This window comes from Wasmannia auropunctata, unplaced genomic scaffold (assembly GCF_000956235.1).
Source record: "Wasmannia auropunctata unplaced genomic scaffold, wasmannia.A_1.0 LD336088.1, whole genome shotgun sequence".
Lineage (NCBI taxonomy): Eukaryota > Metazoa > Arthropoda > Insecta > Hymenoptera > Formicidae > Wasmannia > Wasmannia auropunctata.
The window spans coordinates 4,636,431-4,652,147 of NW_012026802.1; the positions used below are offsets into that span (position 1 = coordinate 4,636,431).

The 15,717-nt window shown below is 27.7% G+C and overlaps 2 protein-coding genes across 11 annotated transcripts; one reads left to right on the top strand and one right to left on the bottom strand.

Moving 5' to 3' along the window:
* The first annotated feature begins 1,085 nt into the window (after nucleotides 1-1,085).
* LOC105448328 (Niemann-Pick C1 protein-like) lies at nucleotides 1,086-7,335 on the top strand. 4 transcript variants are annotated; one of them, XR_974229.1, is made up of 4 exons: nucleotides 1,086-1,301; nucleotides 1,593-1,680; nucleotides 2,724-2,938; nucleotides 6,588-7,335. XR_974229.1 is itself a non-coding variant. In XM_011686835.1 (4 exons), exons 1-3 carry the CDS (start codon nucleotides 1,215-1,217, stop codon nucleotides 2,885-2,887), a joined length of 339 nt encoding a protein of 112 aa, XP_011685137.1. In that variant the 5' UTR covers nucleotides 1,086-1,214; the 3' UTR covers nucleotides 6,588-7,335. The 4 variants fall into 4 exon arrangements, 3 of the variants coding, with proteins under 3 accessions (XP_011685137.1, XP_011685138.1, XP_011685136.1); XM_011686835.1 differs by having other exon boundaries at nucleotides 2,724-2,887; XM_011686836.1 differs by having other exon boundaries at nucleotides 2,724-2,815.
* A 3,735-nt stretch (nucleotides 7,336-11,070) lies between these two features.
* Nucleotides 11,071-15,474, bottom strand: LOC105448331 (sarcoplasmic calcium-binding protein 1). 7 transcript variants are annotated; one of them, XM_011686837.1, is made up of 7 exons: nucleotides 14,600-15,474; nucleotides 13,907-13,942; nucleotides 13,243-13,248; nucleotides 12,991-13,157; nucleotides 12,244-12,373; nucleotides 11,926-12,029; nucleotides 11,071-11,355 (listed from the first exon to the last, which is right to left on the bottom strand). In XM_011686837.1, exons 1-7 carry the CDS (start codon nucleotides 14,649-14,651, stop codon nucleotides 11,227-11,229), a joined length of 624 nt encoding a protein of 207 aa, XP_011685139.1. In that variant the 5' UTR covers nucleotides 14,652-15,474; the 3' UTR covers nucleotides 11,071-11,226. The 7 variants fall into 7 exon arrangements, with proteins under 7 accessions (XP_011685139.1, XP_011685142.1, XP_011685140.1 ...); XM_011686840.1 differs by having other exon boundaries at nucleotides 14,449-15,471; XM_011686838.1 differs by lacking the exon at nucleotides 13,243-13,248 and having other exon boundaries at nucleotides 14,600-15,473.
* Nucleotides 15,475-15,717: the final 243 nt, after the last annotated feature.

Below are 15,717 nucleotides of genomic sequence, written 5' to 3' on the forward strand. Positions count from 1 at the left end.
GCTAATATAAGGCTAATAATATGCCTGTCGCCCTTGCGATATATTTCTTCGCCAGAAGAAAACTTGGTCGGGCCGAGATATTGAACTACTGGGAAAAACCGGGAAAACCTGGAATTCTCAGGGAATTTCATTTTTACCCTTGAAAATCATGGATTCGCATGGAATTTTAAACTGATACTCAGGGAAATTTTGTGAATTTTACTTTTAAATTTAATTTTATCCCTTTAGAAAGTAAACGTGGCCCCATATCGAAAGCTCCCGATATTGAAAGTTAATTTATTTTAAAATTGACATATACTATATAAAGACTCTTCAATCTGAAGAATGATAATCCGGAAATAATAAATCAGGCATTAAGAGTCTAATCACGCAGAACTTGATGCGTAAAACAATTTAATCTTCACATACGTAGTTACATCTCCATACAAAATCTTTCGTTACGTTCGAAAAATTTTGTATGGAGATGTAACTATTGTACATATGAGAAGATTAAATTATTTCACGCATCAAGTTCTATACGTTATTAGAACTCTTAGTGCCTAATTTATTTTAAAGCTGTATTGAAAAATTCTCTAATCTCATCCGGAATTTTGAATAAAATTCCTAAAAAATCTGAGAATTTTCAGGGAATTCTTTTACAAGATTTGAGTACTCACCCTATAGGATATTGATAAAATTTTATTTACAAATCAATTTTATTTACAATTTTATTTAAAAATTGAAGGGCTTGTTGCAAAAATGGGCTAATCCACAACGTAGCTGAATATGGGTGATATTAGTAAAAATAGATGTATTTTTCCATTACATTAACTTTGAAAAGTTTATTTTCTCCGCTTTTACAAAATGTGAGTTAGCCCACTATTGAAGCAAGCTCTTTAATTGTCATAGAATTTCTCATTTTTTAAGAAATTGATTTAAATGTTTATATTTTTAATTCGAATATATATTTATCGTATAATTATATATCTTTTTTTAACAATATTTATAATATTAACGCAAGAATAAGTAAAAGAAAACAAAAAAACATAAAAATGTTAAAGAGAAGAGTTAAAAAAATCCATTACATAACAATTGTCGAGAGTGTATCATCTAAATGCTAATTTCTATTACAGGCAGTTGGTATAGCTGTCGAGTTTTGCAGTCATCTAGTACATTCCTTCTCCGTGTCAGTTCAAGCAACTAGGATTGAAAGGGTCGCAGATGCATTGACAAATATGGGAAGTTCAGTATTCAGTGGTATCACACTGACAAAGTTTGGCGGTATTATAGTACTGGGCTTTGCAAAGAGTCAAATTTTCCAGGTTGATCTTTGTTTTATTATATCTAAGTAGAACACCAATTATCCAACAATTCAAATTGCCATTATTTATTTAATCAGAAAATGCTCAGCTTTTAGTCTAAGTAATTTAAAATATTAAAGTATTTATTGTATATTTATTTGATTTATTATTTATGTCTTCTCGATCTTTAAAAGCATTTTTTTAAATATTTGTATTATTAATCATTATAATGTCGATAATTGGTATTCTGTTGTCTATATATTTGAAGTGTATAAAGTTATTCAGAATTACTCAGCTAAGAGATATTTGCAGGTGTTTTACTTCAGAATGTATTTGGGTATTGTACTATTTGGAGCGGCGCATGGTCTCATCTTTTTGCCAGTACTACTAAGTTACATAGGTAAGAAGGTGCTGTCATATTATATGTATATATTTATGATAGCTGTTATATATGTATACAATTTTTTATTAATATATTTATATGCATGCCAGAAAAGGCTACGTTACATTCTTCAGTAACTTTAGTCTTTTCTGCATCAGCATATATTATTTTATATTCATCTTATGCTTATATACTATTTGGTGAGGAAATATAACTTTGAAAATGGAAATTGAACGAAAAGTATGATATTTTGATGTTAAAATATATATATTTATATAATTTTATGTCTGAAATATTGGAAAAAAATAAGGATAAATTCTTGCTTTCTTCATATCTTTTGTATTATAAGACATTTACTACCGCGAATTTCCTCATTTTAAATTGAGTACAGCATAACTACCAAAAACTTGACTTGAAACACAAAATCCAAATGTCTTTGTTTAAATATTGATCTATTATTATTGGTATCTATCAAATAGATTTTGACATTTCAGCTAAAAATGATTTTATAGTTTTTTTCTACAAAAAAGATGTTTTGTGTACGTGTATATTTGTTTCTAAATTTTTTATTTATATGATAATATATATTTATATATGTAATGTACTATTAACGCTTTATGTTGCATGAAATGTATTTATGTAAATTTACATTTTATTGTTGGATACACTTAATAGCATAGTCTTACGAATAGCCATTGCAATCCTAAAAAAATGATCTTTATATTACAAGCATCTTAGTGCTTTGAGAACGAAACGAAAAGGGAAAAAACAAATAATCGTTTTTATTTAGTTTTTATTTATCAATGTTATATTAATTAAGATTTTACTTTCATATCCCTATTGTAAATGGAAAATCTTGAACTTATTTCTTATTTAATACGAACAGCTTTACAAATTCGACAAAGAGTAACAAATATTGCATCGAAATATTTCTGTGCTAAAGCTCTTTACTAACGTCTGCGCTTACAATTAGTCTTTCTTCATTTTGAGAAGAATCGTGTTTTTTAAATGTACGTTATTTGAGTAATGCGGACTGGCATCATGGCCCCTGGTGGTTCTAGGCTCACCCATGAACAGAGAGAAATTGGCCAACCATAAGAGAGCGATACATGGAAATCTGGACAACGTGCAAGAGACATCTTTGAATCATCGTGTAAGCAAACACAATTCTCCTACACCCACTACAACTACACCTACATTCAAAGTGCTTGAATGTGACAGATAGGTATGCAGAGCATCTGAATATAAAAACGGAACGTCCATGTTTTGACATGTGGTAAAATTTCTTACAATTAGTATTTTTTTTCTTCTATCAAAATCTTTCATCGTACTTTCCATGTCGTTCATTTTGCACAGTTAGTCTAAGTGAGTCTTAAAATATCACTTAAACTGTTGATTCAATGTTATTTTTAGCACGTGTGAATATGCATCTACAGAAAGTGCAATTCTTTCAAAGATATATTACAAATATTTGTTCCTATTAAAATTTTTTATTTAAATATAAGTTAGACGAATTAAATAATATTATATATTTTTTCTCAGTTATAGTTTGCCAAGCTATATGTTTTTTTTTATGTCTATTTTAAAATTACAAAAGTCCCTCAAGCACGTTGTTTTCTTTTCCTACACATATGTATATGGAATTATAAGAATTATTATGAATATGTATTATTTATTTAACATGTATTAACATTTGTATAATTTTTAGTTTATTTTTAACATATATTTGTGCAATATTACAAAGAATTTGTAATATTGATAAACAGATGTAGAAAGTATATAATTGCACTTTTTGCTTGCGTCAATGCAGTATTCCTTATATGATAATTTAGAACTCTTTTGCAAGATTTGAGTTCAAATTTTGAAAAAAAAATTTATATTCTATTTTTCTCATTTTTTACAGTTTATATAAGAAAATGCAATCTTTTAATTTTTAAGTCTAAGATTTAAAGAAATTCTTGAAAAAATTCTGCAGGAAAATATTGCATGTACGCATTTCCATGCCTAACAAAATAATGCTGGTACTCATAACAGTAAATAACATATATGTAATCTTGTTTAAGTTGTTATAAAACCCACACTCAGTCTAACCGATTGCATTATATTAGATAGCTATGAAAACTTTTCAATTTTTATTATTAAACTTTTATAATTCCCAATCTATATGTATGATAAAATTAATATGTAAACAAAGAAAATTTCTTGTAAATTTTTACAAATAGATAATTCTTAATGCATATAAAATTTCACTTTAAATTGTAATTCTAATGGTTTTTTACAAATCAATTTTATCAGAATTGAATATATACATATTGAACGGAAATTATGAAAATTTAAAACTGGACAAAGGTTATAATTATTCTATATATATTAGCTTGTATATATTAATTTGAGAAAACTTACTAATTGTGGTGTTATTAAAATTCTTTTAGAGTAATGTCATGCATTTAAAGTTTGTATTCGAGATGTTTCTAACTATTTTAATGAGATGGAAAGCTTTTTAGAAATATGCTACTCTAATTTATAATGTTTAATTAATATATTATTTGTGTACATTATACGTATATTATATATTATACATGGTGTGATAAGAACTATTACAATCTCATATCTTTGAAAATAGGAGAAAAGAAAAAATTGTATAATATACAGAGGAAGTATCATCATATAGTGGTAATCTTTGTATCATATTGTTGTATTTCATTTAATTCCTTAATTGTATGAATGAATTGCCAAAGTTATAATGAAAATATTATTGATTTAATAGATGTTTTAATAGATTCTTTAATTGTTAATGACAGAATTATCAGTTAAGAGCTGATAATATTGTAGCACATTCTAATATATTTTTGTTTTTAAAATGATCTTCATTAATAAATTAGAAATAAAAGAAACTAGAAGTTAATAAAACGAGCAAACAAAGAATGTTGAAATATAATCGTATCACTAGTTTGACAGTATTAAAACAGCATATATGATATGACTATATGTATTTTAATATTTCATTTTTTTTTTCCGTTTTATTCGTCTCTATTCCTTTTTGTTTTTAATTTATTTCTAAATATGAGCCAATAAAAAATTGTTTGATTTTTACTAATTTTAAATGACTTGATATTGTATGGCTATTACATGTATTTTAATAGACGCTATAAGAAATTAAAGAAAAAACTATTAGATTTAATTTATAAAGAATATGTGCTTTTGATTGTTTTTGGAAACAATTTGATCTAGAAATACAAACATTACCGCTGTATGATGACCGCTCTTTTGCGTATCGTGCAACTTTTATGAAACAAATTTTTCTTCTAATCTCGACGCTTTCGAAGATATTAAAAGTGATTATAGTTTTTACCTCGCCTTATGTATGTTAGTGCTATTGTGTTTTTGTGCCTGTCATTATTTAGTTGGTGTGCAACATATCTTAATACTTAAAAGATATGTTGCATTATGTATTATATTTCCTATAATGTAACTGTATATATGTTGCATAGCATACAATTACGTATGCATCGCAGCATATAAAATATCTTTAGGATTATACGATATTATCGATCGATAATCGAATAATTCTTTGTCGAATTTTGTAATCAAATTACTAGAAAATGTAGATTTTATGCTATTACAAGATTATTAATTGTACAATAGTACAAGTGTAATAAGTGTACAGGGATATGGAAACACAAAAATATTATCAATGATGAAAAAGAAAAATTTATAGAAAGATCACTTTATGTGGTGCTCACATTGCAATTTCACCTTTTTTTCGTATAATGTTAAATTATTTTTAGATTATTGAAACTCTCAATATTTTTTGGTGTGATTTAAAATTTAAGATGATCGTGATGTACTTTCTTAATATTTTACTTTAACTGAAGATAAATATGAATATTGGGAGCACGCTATCAGCGTTATTGCGTCATTCTATTTTTGTCATTTATTATAGATATGAAATGAAGAGATATAGAATGACGAAATAATGTTGATAGCGCGTTTTCCCGAACGGAAAGCCTGTATTTGTCAATACATTGCAATTTTCCATCGAATTATACAAATATAATAGAGATATGAACATAGTGGAAGATAGTGAATAAATGATATGAGTGACGAAATATAATTGCAAAAGATGTCATTCGAGAGAAATTATACAAATAGTATATACTTAGAGATAAATAGACGTAGATAAATAAAGTGAGTGTTTATAAAATAAAGTGTCATATAAATTATAATATTTAATTTATTTTACATCACATTTCAAATTAAAGTTTATATCACTTTGCTGCTATACATGAATGAAAATATATTTTTTATATATTATATTTCTTTTTACATTAAAATGTAATAGACAATAATGTATGAAAAACTTGACAGTAAATCTTAAAACTATTTTATAGCAAATGTATAATTTTTTTCTATGGTTTTCAATATATATATATATATGTATGTATGTATGTATGTATGTATCGGCAAATACAATGTGTATTTTATAGATAACTTATGCTAATATCTAAAAAAATGAAGAAAATTTATTTCTTTAAAGGGAATCTTTCGAAATTTTGTAATGTGCATACATGTTATATTTTGTAAATACGCATCGTCACGCTTATTACTTAAAGAAATATTTGACGATTTATTTTTTAGTTTGAATGCGAGTGTACTTGTTAATGCATATTAATATTATGTTTGATATCGATTTGTGTTATAATTAGAGTTGCTTCTTGTATATATTGAAATAGAAATGTTGCAGACACGCAGAAATTTACACGTACACAAAAAGAAGTACATAATTTGTTTCGATCAATGTAATCACACAACAGCACAAACTTAGTCATACAGATTTTAATGTAATCACACAGTGCGATGGGAGATTAAATGGATCGATGGGATGGAGATTTAAAGATACTTAAAAATATGCTTCTCTCTTTCAGGCGTGATGTCGCGCCGAGGGCGTAGAAGAGCCCGCGAACTCGCGAGCGAAAGCGAAGCTAGGCGTCACCAACGTGACAAGCCGGATTCTCCTCTACTCCAAAACGACAACCAACAACGCGCGTCCACTTCCTACGCCAGTGTGAACTCCAGCGATGCGACTGATCACCATATAACATTCTAACGAAGAATTAGTTGTTGCCGATATAATCGGATGCAATTTTTGTACTTAGAAGGACTGAAATGAATCTGTACAATAAGTGTCAATAGAGTCTTTTATCTCTGAGCCGAGAGGAAGAGAGAGATTCACAAGTTCGTCTCTCCTCCGAAATATAGAAAGTTTAACGCGAATTGTTTCTACCAAATTTCTTCGAGACTGGTGAACATGTCCATCTACGTTCATATCTGGCACATTATATTTTAGCGATAAATAAATTTGTATAGTTCTAGGTCTTCGTCATTTTTAGCATATTTATTTTGGGCAAGGCTTTCTTTTTTTTTTTAATTTAATATTAGATCTTCACAGACTGTATTCGAAATTAAAATGTTTCGCAATCGCGAACGCTTAATCATACGCGCGATCAATTTTAGATAGAATAATTTATATAGAACGAAGAATTTTTGTTTTTCTTACTATTCGTTAAGCAAATTTACTGAAAATGTATTAAACGTGACGGATGTAAAATGCATTTTCCTATTTTTAATGTATTTCTTAATTGTGACATGAATCCTTTTTCTGATATCGATATCCAATTATAACTTATAAGTGTGGCATTGAAATATTGATAATTGACAAATTAATATTAAAACAATATTGAATTTTCCAATATATAAATTATCTAAGAAATTACAGTATTATTTGTAAAATAATTCTTACAACTGTTTATTTTAGCGATAATATCAAAAATAATACCGCATTTCAAAATTTTATGTAGCTAGAATGATATATATATATAATTATTAAATCAATCATCAAAACTAAATATTTATAACAATTAAATTGTTTATATGCCGTCCACAATCAAAATAAGATATAAAAGTTAAGTAAAACTTAACATCACATACAATCGATATTGATATTCACAAATAAGAATGATATCTATATCAGGATTCAAGTTTCACAATAATCTGCAAGTTTCATGGTGAAGTTGTATTCATTCAAGTTCAATTCGGAATCTTATCAGATTATTCTGTTCTCTTACCACTTACATCAATATATCTGAAACTATTTTGGATTTTTATATGATTATCTTCGGCTTCAGGATGTAAGAATTCCATTAATGAATATTTGATAAGTAAGAAACCACCGCAGAATTAATTTACCATATACTAATTATTGATATGATTACATGTGTGAGAGTGTATATCCTCTTGAATGGTATGAATGTTATGAGTTTCTTCACCATGTTACTTAAGGATTAAATTTCCGTCGTGAAATATAATTATCAGTATTGTCGATTAGATTTGAGTTTTGTCTATTCCTTAAGTAAGTATCGTCTTGCTTTGCCAAGTTCCGAATTTATGACATGTTAAGATATTAAGGTTAAACAAAGTAATAGTTTGTTCCCTTGTCGTTAGCTTACTATGGATCAACGGGAAATATTACGTCTGAAATTCAAATATTTTTCACACAAGTATTTTTATTACATAGCTTTGGAAATTATTTTTTGCAAACAATCCTTGTACATTCGCATGTTCGATTTCGTCTCTACTCTATATAAATAATTATTATATAATTAGATATTCAGACAACTTAAATATCTATGATACGTAAAGACTCGTAAAATATTAAATCTAAGTTTTTTCAAATATTCTTTCTTTTGTTTTGTCTTAGTTGACTAAAACTTTGTATTGATTGTATATAATTATTCAAAACATAGCTGCTTCTCTATTGTTTTTTAAAGCATTTGTTCTAATACTATAACGCGGAACTATGCAGAAAATAAAATAAGTTCTTGTGGTTAGAATTATTAAATTTTGAAAAAAAACAGACTACATGTCTGTGTATGTGTGAAAGTATACATGAAAAATTGTGTCAAATTCGTTATAACGAAAAATGTATTTGTCTTTTTCATAAAAAAGTAGAATAAAGTAATAAGATTTCAGAAGTAAAACTTAAATGTATAGGTACACACTTATTTGGATGACCGGAAATAAATCAAGTTTGTTGCAGTAAATTACAAAGTGGTAAATTACTTCGTTAAAAGAGTCGCTGCCTCAAATCAAACATGAGAATAATCATCGATGGGATTAAGACATTACTAAAATGAAGAAATAAATGCGTGAACCTCTCATCTCTTTTAGCCTATAAAGACAAGTTAGATAAATTACATGGGGCAGTTAATATTAAATATAGCTTAGAATCTCACGTAGCATGGTTTTATACATATATGTATATATACATAAATTTTAAAATATCTAAATTTAAGAGATTAAGAACACTGTTAACAAAAGATGACTTTATTTTTAATAATTAGATTTTTGTATACTACAGTTTGTACACGTTCTACATATAAAAATTGTGTAAGAACTTTGTTTTGTGATCCTTAGTAAGCAGAAACCTCAAAGGAACGAAATACGAATCTTCTTATCGATCCTAGCAATCGATCAGTTCAAACACGATCAATGCTTGTTGTATCATGAATAGTTAAAACTATTATTAATCGAGAGAGAGTCGCAAGATATGTATTCAAGTACATTTTCCTTCGATAAACTCTCGCATTAGGTTGAAACGAATGTATATCGACAAGAAATGCGATCGCTGGTTGATTACTCAGATATGAATTTATTATGATTTAGCCAAATATTTAGGATTATATAAGATTTTCGTCAAATGGAAGAAACTGGGATAGAGAGTTTAAATTTCTAGGTTCCCAATGCGGAGGTAGATTTGCCAACTTTATTTACTAGTGCGCTTTCAGTCAGTGTAAGTTCTCTATGACGCTTTCGCTGGATATGTGCAGCAAATTTTGCAACAGTGTCTTTTGTTTGTGTACAATACACATAACAAGAGCTATAGCAGGCGAATTAATCACTAACATCAATGTGTTTCTTAATGTGCTTGATGCTTACTTCCCGATTGAAAGAACGGATCTCGTCACGGATTTGAACGTTTTATATAGAGTGTAACTTTTATACTACTCAAGCAGTACGTACAATTATGAAAGAAAGGAGCTCGCTAGATACGATGTTGTTAATATTTCTTGTTATTGCGATATATGTACTCGCGTGCAAATGAATGTATAAGACACGACAGAAAAGAGAGACGGCTGCGTTAAATGTTATGAATCGTATACATAAAAATATGTCATAAAATGTACAAGTTTACTATATTGTGTCTGGCGGACATATACGTGTGTTCGATATACATATGAAGCGATACCTTTCATTAAATTTAATGTATACCGTACTGGTCCATTCGAAGAGAGTTACTAATCGTAATTGATCTTCGATTTACACTGCACTGTATATGACGAAATGCATATCAATAGAAGCTTCGATATAAGTATAAAGTATATTGTGAAAAAAATGAGAAAGTGTAAGCGTCAAATTAAATTGTAATGACAGATAAATAGCAAAAGGAAGAAAAAGGAAAGCAAATAGCATACAAAAAGCGTACTGTGTTGTCACATAAATACAAATAAATTTTCTCTTGTTTGTACCATAATTGCCTTATGTTATTTCGTTTAATTATATTTTAGAGAATCTGTATATAATGTCTGTGGTAATTCGTACTTTTGTATTGTGCTTACGCGCACGCGCACGCGCGACAGAGTATCGGTAAAAAATTTGGACGCACTAGAAATAAATGCAAAAAGTCGTGATTAATTAACAAAATAACTAACGTTTTTTTTTTGAAGAAAATTCTGATTTATTGAAACACAAAATACTTTGAAGTATTAATAAAAAAATAATAATATAACTTGCTTTCTACAATCTACTTTGGCCTTAATAAAGCTTATTTTCGTCTAATTGAATAAATTAGAAATTAGACCGATGCGTGAGATTAATTTAAAAAATGAAAAATTATTTTTTGAAGCATTACAAATAGCTTGGAATAATATTTGAAGAGAGAACATGATCGAAATTCATTTGAAACTTTTCAGTAAGTGGCGCAACTACTTACGATAAAGAATCATGAAAACTACATAGACGAAAACAGGCTTTAACTATATTTGTTCTAGCAGTGCCAAGATTTTTATATCAATATTTTTGACGTTTTTATTGAAATAAAAAAATATTTGAGTTAAAACGAAAAACTATCTTTTAGCGAAAATTTAAAAACGTATATCTTAGATTTAGAAAACAAAAGGTATTTTCACTTGAATTGAAACAAAATGATCTTTGAGTGAGAATTCGAAAATACATATTAAATTAACTTATATGCATAAATTTTATTTTAATTTGCGCGATTTAGTAATATCATTATTTTTTAAAGAAGAATTAAAAATAGTGCCATTGGAATAAAAAGGAGCTTTGAATGAATACGAAGATATCTACCACTTGGGTTTTATTTTTTTTTAATAATTTTGTACAGCAGTTATTTTTCAAGGAGTGCGTACTCGGCACTTTCTTATCTTTTATTAAAATAAATTTTTTATAATAAAGATTTATGTCGTTTCGAAACGGTGAGTATTTCAGTTATGACTCTTGTCCTATTGGCCCAAAAAGGTAGATTGCTGGACAGTTGTCGTCAGGATTACCGAGAAATTGCGCGTATAATTCTTGATAACGTGATAAGGTCAATCCACCGCGTCTTCTGTCGTCATCCTGTTAACGTAATGAAGTACTTGAACTATTTTAAAATAGTTTTTTTTTTAAATTAATGTGTACATCCCCATGGAAAGTATACGGTTATACTTAAATCTTTATCCCCAGGATTTATGATAATTTTCTAAATTTTTTTTCAAACGAATAAGTACGATAAAAGTTCGTTTAATGAAATAATAAATGCACTAGCGTAATTTGTTATATTATAATTACGTTCTTATCTTAATTATTTATCCATAAAATTAAAAATAAAATTACGTATCTTCCAATAAAATGTACTTACACATTTAAAAAATTTATTGCTAGGAGAGACATTACCGCTTTACATTACGGCTGCATTCAGATTCTCTAACCGAGTGTAGTACCATTTATCATTTTATCTTGTTGTTTACCGAATGTTAAACAAGGATATAAAAATAATAAAATTATACAATAGGTGCATCTAAGGGAATCTGAACGCACTCTAATTCTTTAAAGCAACAGATATTAGTTTATTCATAAGTTAAGAAAGAGAGAGAGAGAAAAAAAGAAATTTTAATTTTATTTAAATAATCAAGGTACTTTACTTACATTTAAAAGACTTTGAAAAGCTTTATCAAGGACATCTACATTGTCTACAGCAATTCTTGAAGCACAATCATATCGAAATTCTTCAGCACCAATTACGCCGTCCTCTGGAATAGATATTATAAAAATTAAAAATTCATTATTTCACAAAATAATCTGATGTCAATTCCTTTCGTTGGTCTAATTTCATAAAGAATTATGATTTTTATTTATTTATTTATTATTAATATTATTTTACACAATATATTTCCTACGTTAATTATAAAAACGGGGTCTAGTTCAAATTATAATTTTTGTCTAATTATAAATATTATACAATACCATTTATGTCAAGTATTTTAAAGTGACTATCGATGAACATCTTCATAGCTTGAGGAAAATCGTTATAAGAACGGCCAACACAACTACTTTGCACAGCCTTTTTAAATTCTTCTATCGTTACTAGGCCGTCCTGGAAAAGGAATACTTAATATAAATCTTAATGGTATCATCTTTTTTTTAATATATTATGAAAGATTTACATTTTCCTTTCTGTTAAGTATTAATATTCTTCGTTATATATTAACAATTATATATTAACGAATTAGAATTTGGAAAATATTTTTAATTAAATATTTCAAAAGTATTTAGTATAACTATAATTACCAATAATTATATTTAATCTTGATAAAATTTAGCATTGTTATATTTACAAAATTTGTTGTTTTTTTCTTAAGTATTAAATAAATTTAAAATTGATTAAATCAATGGTATATACATATTTAAGTTCAACACTTTAATCATTTACTTATATGTTCAGATACATGATTATGATACAAAGCTCTTATAAACATTTTTTTTGTCTGTTATATTTCAAATTAATTTTCGATAAAAATTGAACATAAAATCTTAATTAATTTTAATAGTTAATTATCTTGAAACGTAAAAAAGTTTATTACAAAGACTGCGAATTACAAGTCTTGAGCGACTAAGAATTCGAAAAATTTCGAAACCGGTGTAAGATTTAAATTGTGCCAGGAAAGATAGCCGGTGTCTGTTTTGTTATATAGAGACAATGTTGTGACATACCTTATCAAAATCTGCCAAATCAGCTATTTCCTCCCACAAAGAATGCATGATGTGAAGATTTTCTTGGTACCGACTATAATTGAACTCGCCCTTGCCTTCGATCAGCGTCATTCTTAATCCCATGCACTCGAAATCATGCTTGTCCAAGTACCCGTTGTTATCAATATCTGCAGTTATACAGGATGTTTCTCTCACTAAACGCACTTATTTTGAACTGTTTAAAAACTGAGTTTTTATGAATAGAAGTGTCACCTTTTACTACATGATATACCGTTGAATATTGCCTGATTAATTTGTAGTCAACTTTTTCTTAATAAAACTATGCTTATATATGTTTCTATACTTCATTTTATATAATATAAGAAACACACGATGCTTTTTGTTAACAAATTTTGTTAAATTTTTTATTTATAATATATAGAATTATTTTACAGATTATTTTACAACTAAAATAATCAAATAGAAGAAAAAATATAACAAAAAATGTTTTGCTATTTTTATAGTAAATTTGTAGTAATGACTGACAGTAAGTGATGAATGATAATACATAATATGTAGTAATGAATAACAGTAAGACAATATATGAAAAATACAGACATTTTCTTTAATTTTTCCTAGATTATTTTTTTGAAATTGTTTAAAAATTGAGTTTTTATAAAATAGCATATAAAATATTTTTTTTCTTATTATTAGATCGATTTTTTACTTTACTCTCCATATACAAACTGATTTAAGTAAATCATGGAAAAGTGCATATTTTATCAAATATATTTTATATTTCTATTATCACATAACAAAAAATATTTTGTAGAATGTTTAATAAAATGTTTTGTCTTTTTTTATACGTAGAACAATGAAAAAGTTGATTGATGATTCTATCTTTTTATGTAAAACATGTACTTTTTAATATAAAAACCTTGTAATCTTTTCATAATTCTTTCCATCATTCTAGCTGCAGAAAAAAAATATATACATATTAATAATAAATATACATATATATAAAGTAATCGATTTCTGTAAAAGAAATATGTTTCTAAAGTTACCTTGAAAAATTAAGATATTTTTTCTCAATTATCATTATAATTCTATGTGAAAAATGACAATAAGTCATGCTTTATATCTTCTTCTCTAATGCTTATATTTAATGCTTATGTTATACTTAAGGATTGAGACATCCCTCTTTATACATATTATATTACTATCAATTACCATATATATGTCACGATTTACACACGCATGTGAAAGAAAAACACATGAAGTATGTAAGACAATGCAAGGGAATGCATTTGCAAGACTTAATGCACATTTATCAGAGGAGATATTTTATTAATTAATAAAATGAAAAATATCAATTTACTTTGTCACAATTTTTATATCATTTTTCCTGGCAAAACAAAATTTTATATAAAAGAAATTTATTTATTTTACTTTTTTATTTATTTTTGCATAAGGAGTCACCATTCATTTCCAATTTTCAAATCGTAATTTTGTAGCGTGTATAGGCGCTGCCTCTTCGTACGACAACCACATCGTTTTTCTAATTGTTGTCCTCCTCTGTCTTGATGAATCTACTCCGATCACCCTTGCAATATCCTCCGCATCTACTAACCGTACAGAAATTTCACTATGAAATTAACGCGATTATCCCAGCTGTACGCCATCGTGATAATCTCTCTCGGATTCCCTCTCTATATTTTTCTTCGCGAGATGTAAAATTCTTGGTCACGAGTCCGCGGAAGACGGAAATGTTCTTCCGAACCGTACGACGAGCTTTCTCGCCGACCAAAACGCACGCGACGAAACTTCCACGCGGAAAGCACCTTCGATTTTCGCGAAGAAAATGATTCTCTGAGGATGGTGGTTTCACACTGACTCGGCCAGAGTCTCGCCGGGTCTAAACTTAGGCTCTATCCCCTCTAAGTGAAGAATACAAAGGCTACGAACGTCAAGCGGTGGTGGTGGTGATGACGATGACAATGATAACAACGGTGAAATTTGTATCGTATTTACATCCGTTGAACTTGTCCTACAAAACCTTAGGTCCATTTATTTCAGTTGCTCAACATTTTTCTTTGTAGAAGCTCTCGTTTATTTAAACAACTTGAATATCAATCAATTTGTCTGAAATTAGGTAATCTTCCCATTATCCAGACTCCAGAATATACAGCACAATTTCTCTGTAAAACTTTTTTTTCAGACTTGATTCGAAAATCTGCGATAATTTTATTTATAATTTGATAATTGTTTATTTAAAAAGAAAAGCTTTTCAATTATCTGCAGCTTTATCGAGATCAGATTGTACGTAATTGCTACTAACGCTCAAATATTTAATTTATAACAAGCAATTGCAATTTTGTTTAAAAGGCAACTACGTTTCTTTATAAATTGTTCCATCTCATTACCCTGTGCATGAGGGTATTATAGACATTTTCTTTTCTTTTGCTTCTACTATATTCACTATGTAACAATTATTTTAAATAGCCATTAATTTAACTCACATTATTTACGTATTATATACACTTATAATAAACGTTTATTTTATTTATTTAAAGATTTAAGAAAAATTCTATTTATCTACGAAAAATATTTTATCTCTATTCTTTTTCTCAGAATAATTTTCTTCGCGAAAACCGAAGGTGCTTTCCGCGTGGAAATTTCATCGCGTTTCGAGTCTTTTTTATGGATCTACAAAAATATATTAGTACATGTTTATATATTTTTTTTAGA

What these genes read in the sequence shown, in the direction of transcription:
- LOC105448328 (XM_011686834.1), top strand. Translation starts at nt 1,215, where the DNA reads ATGGGAAGTTCAGTATTCAGTGGTATCACACTGACAAAGTTTGGCGGT. An exon ending in CAAAGAGTCAAATTTTCCAG is followed by an intron (nt 1,302 to 1,592) that starts GTTGATCTTTGT and finishes AGATATTTGCAG; the next exon opens with GTGTTTTACTTCAGAATGTA. An exon ending in AGTACTACTAAGTTACATAG is followed by an intron (nt 1,681 to 6,587) that starts GTAAGAAGGTGC and finishes TCTCTCTTTCAG; the next exon opens with GCGTGATGTCGCGCCGAGGG.
- LOC105448331 (XM_011686837.1), bottom strand. Translation starts at nt 14,651, where the DNA reads ATGGCGTACAGCTGGGATAATCGCGTTAATTTCATAGTGAAATTTCTG. An exon ending in ATTTGGCAGATTTTGATAAG is followed by an intron (nt 12,374 to 12,990) that starts GTATGTCACAAC and finishes TTCCTTTTCCAG; the next exon opens with GACGGCCTAGTAACGATAGA. An exon ending in CTTTTCAAAGTCTTTTAAAT is followed by an intron (nt 11,356 to 11,925) that starts GTAAGTAAAGTA and finishes TTACGTTAACAG; the next exon opens with GATGACGACAGAAGACGCGG.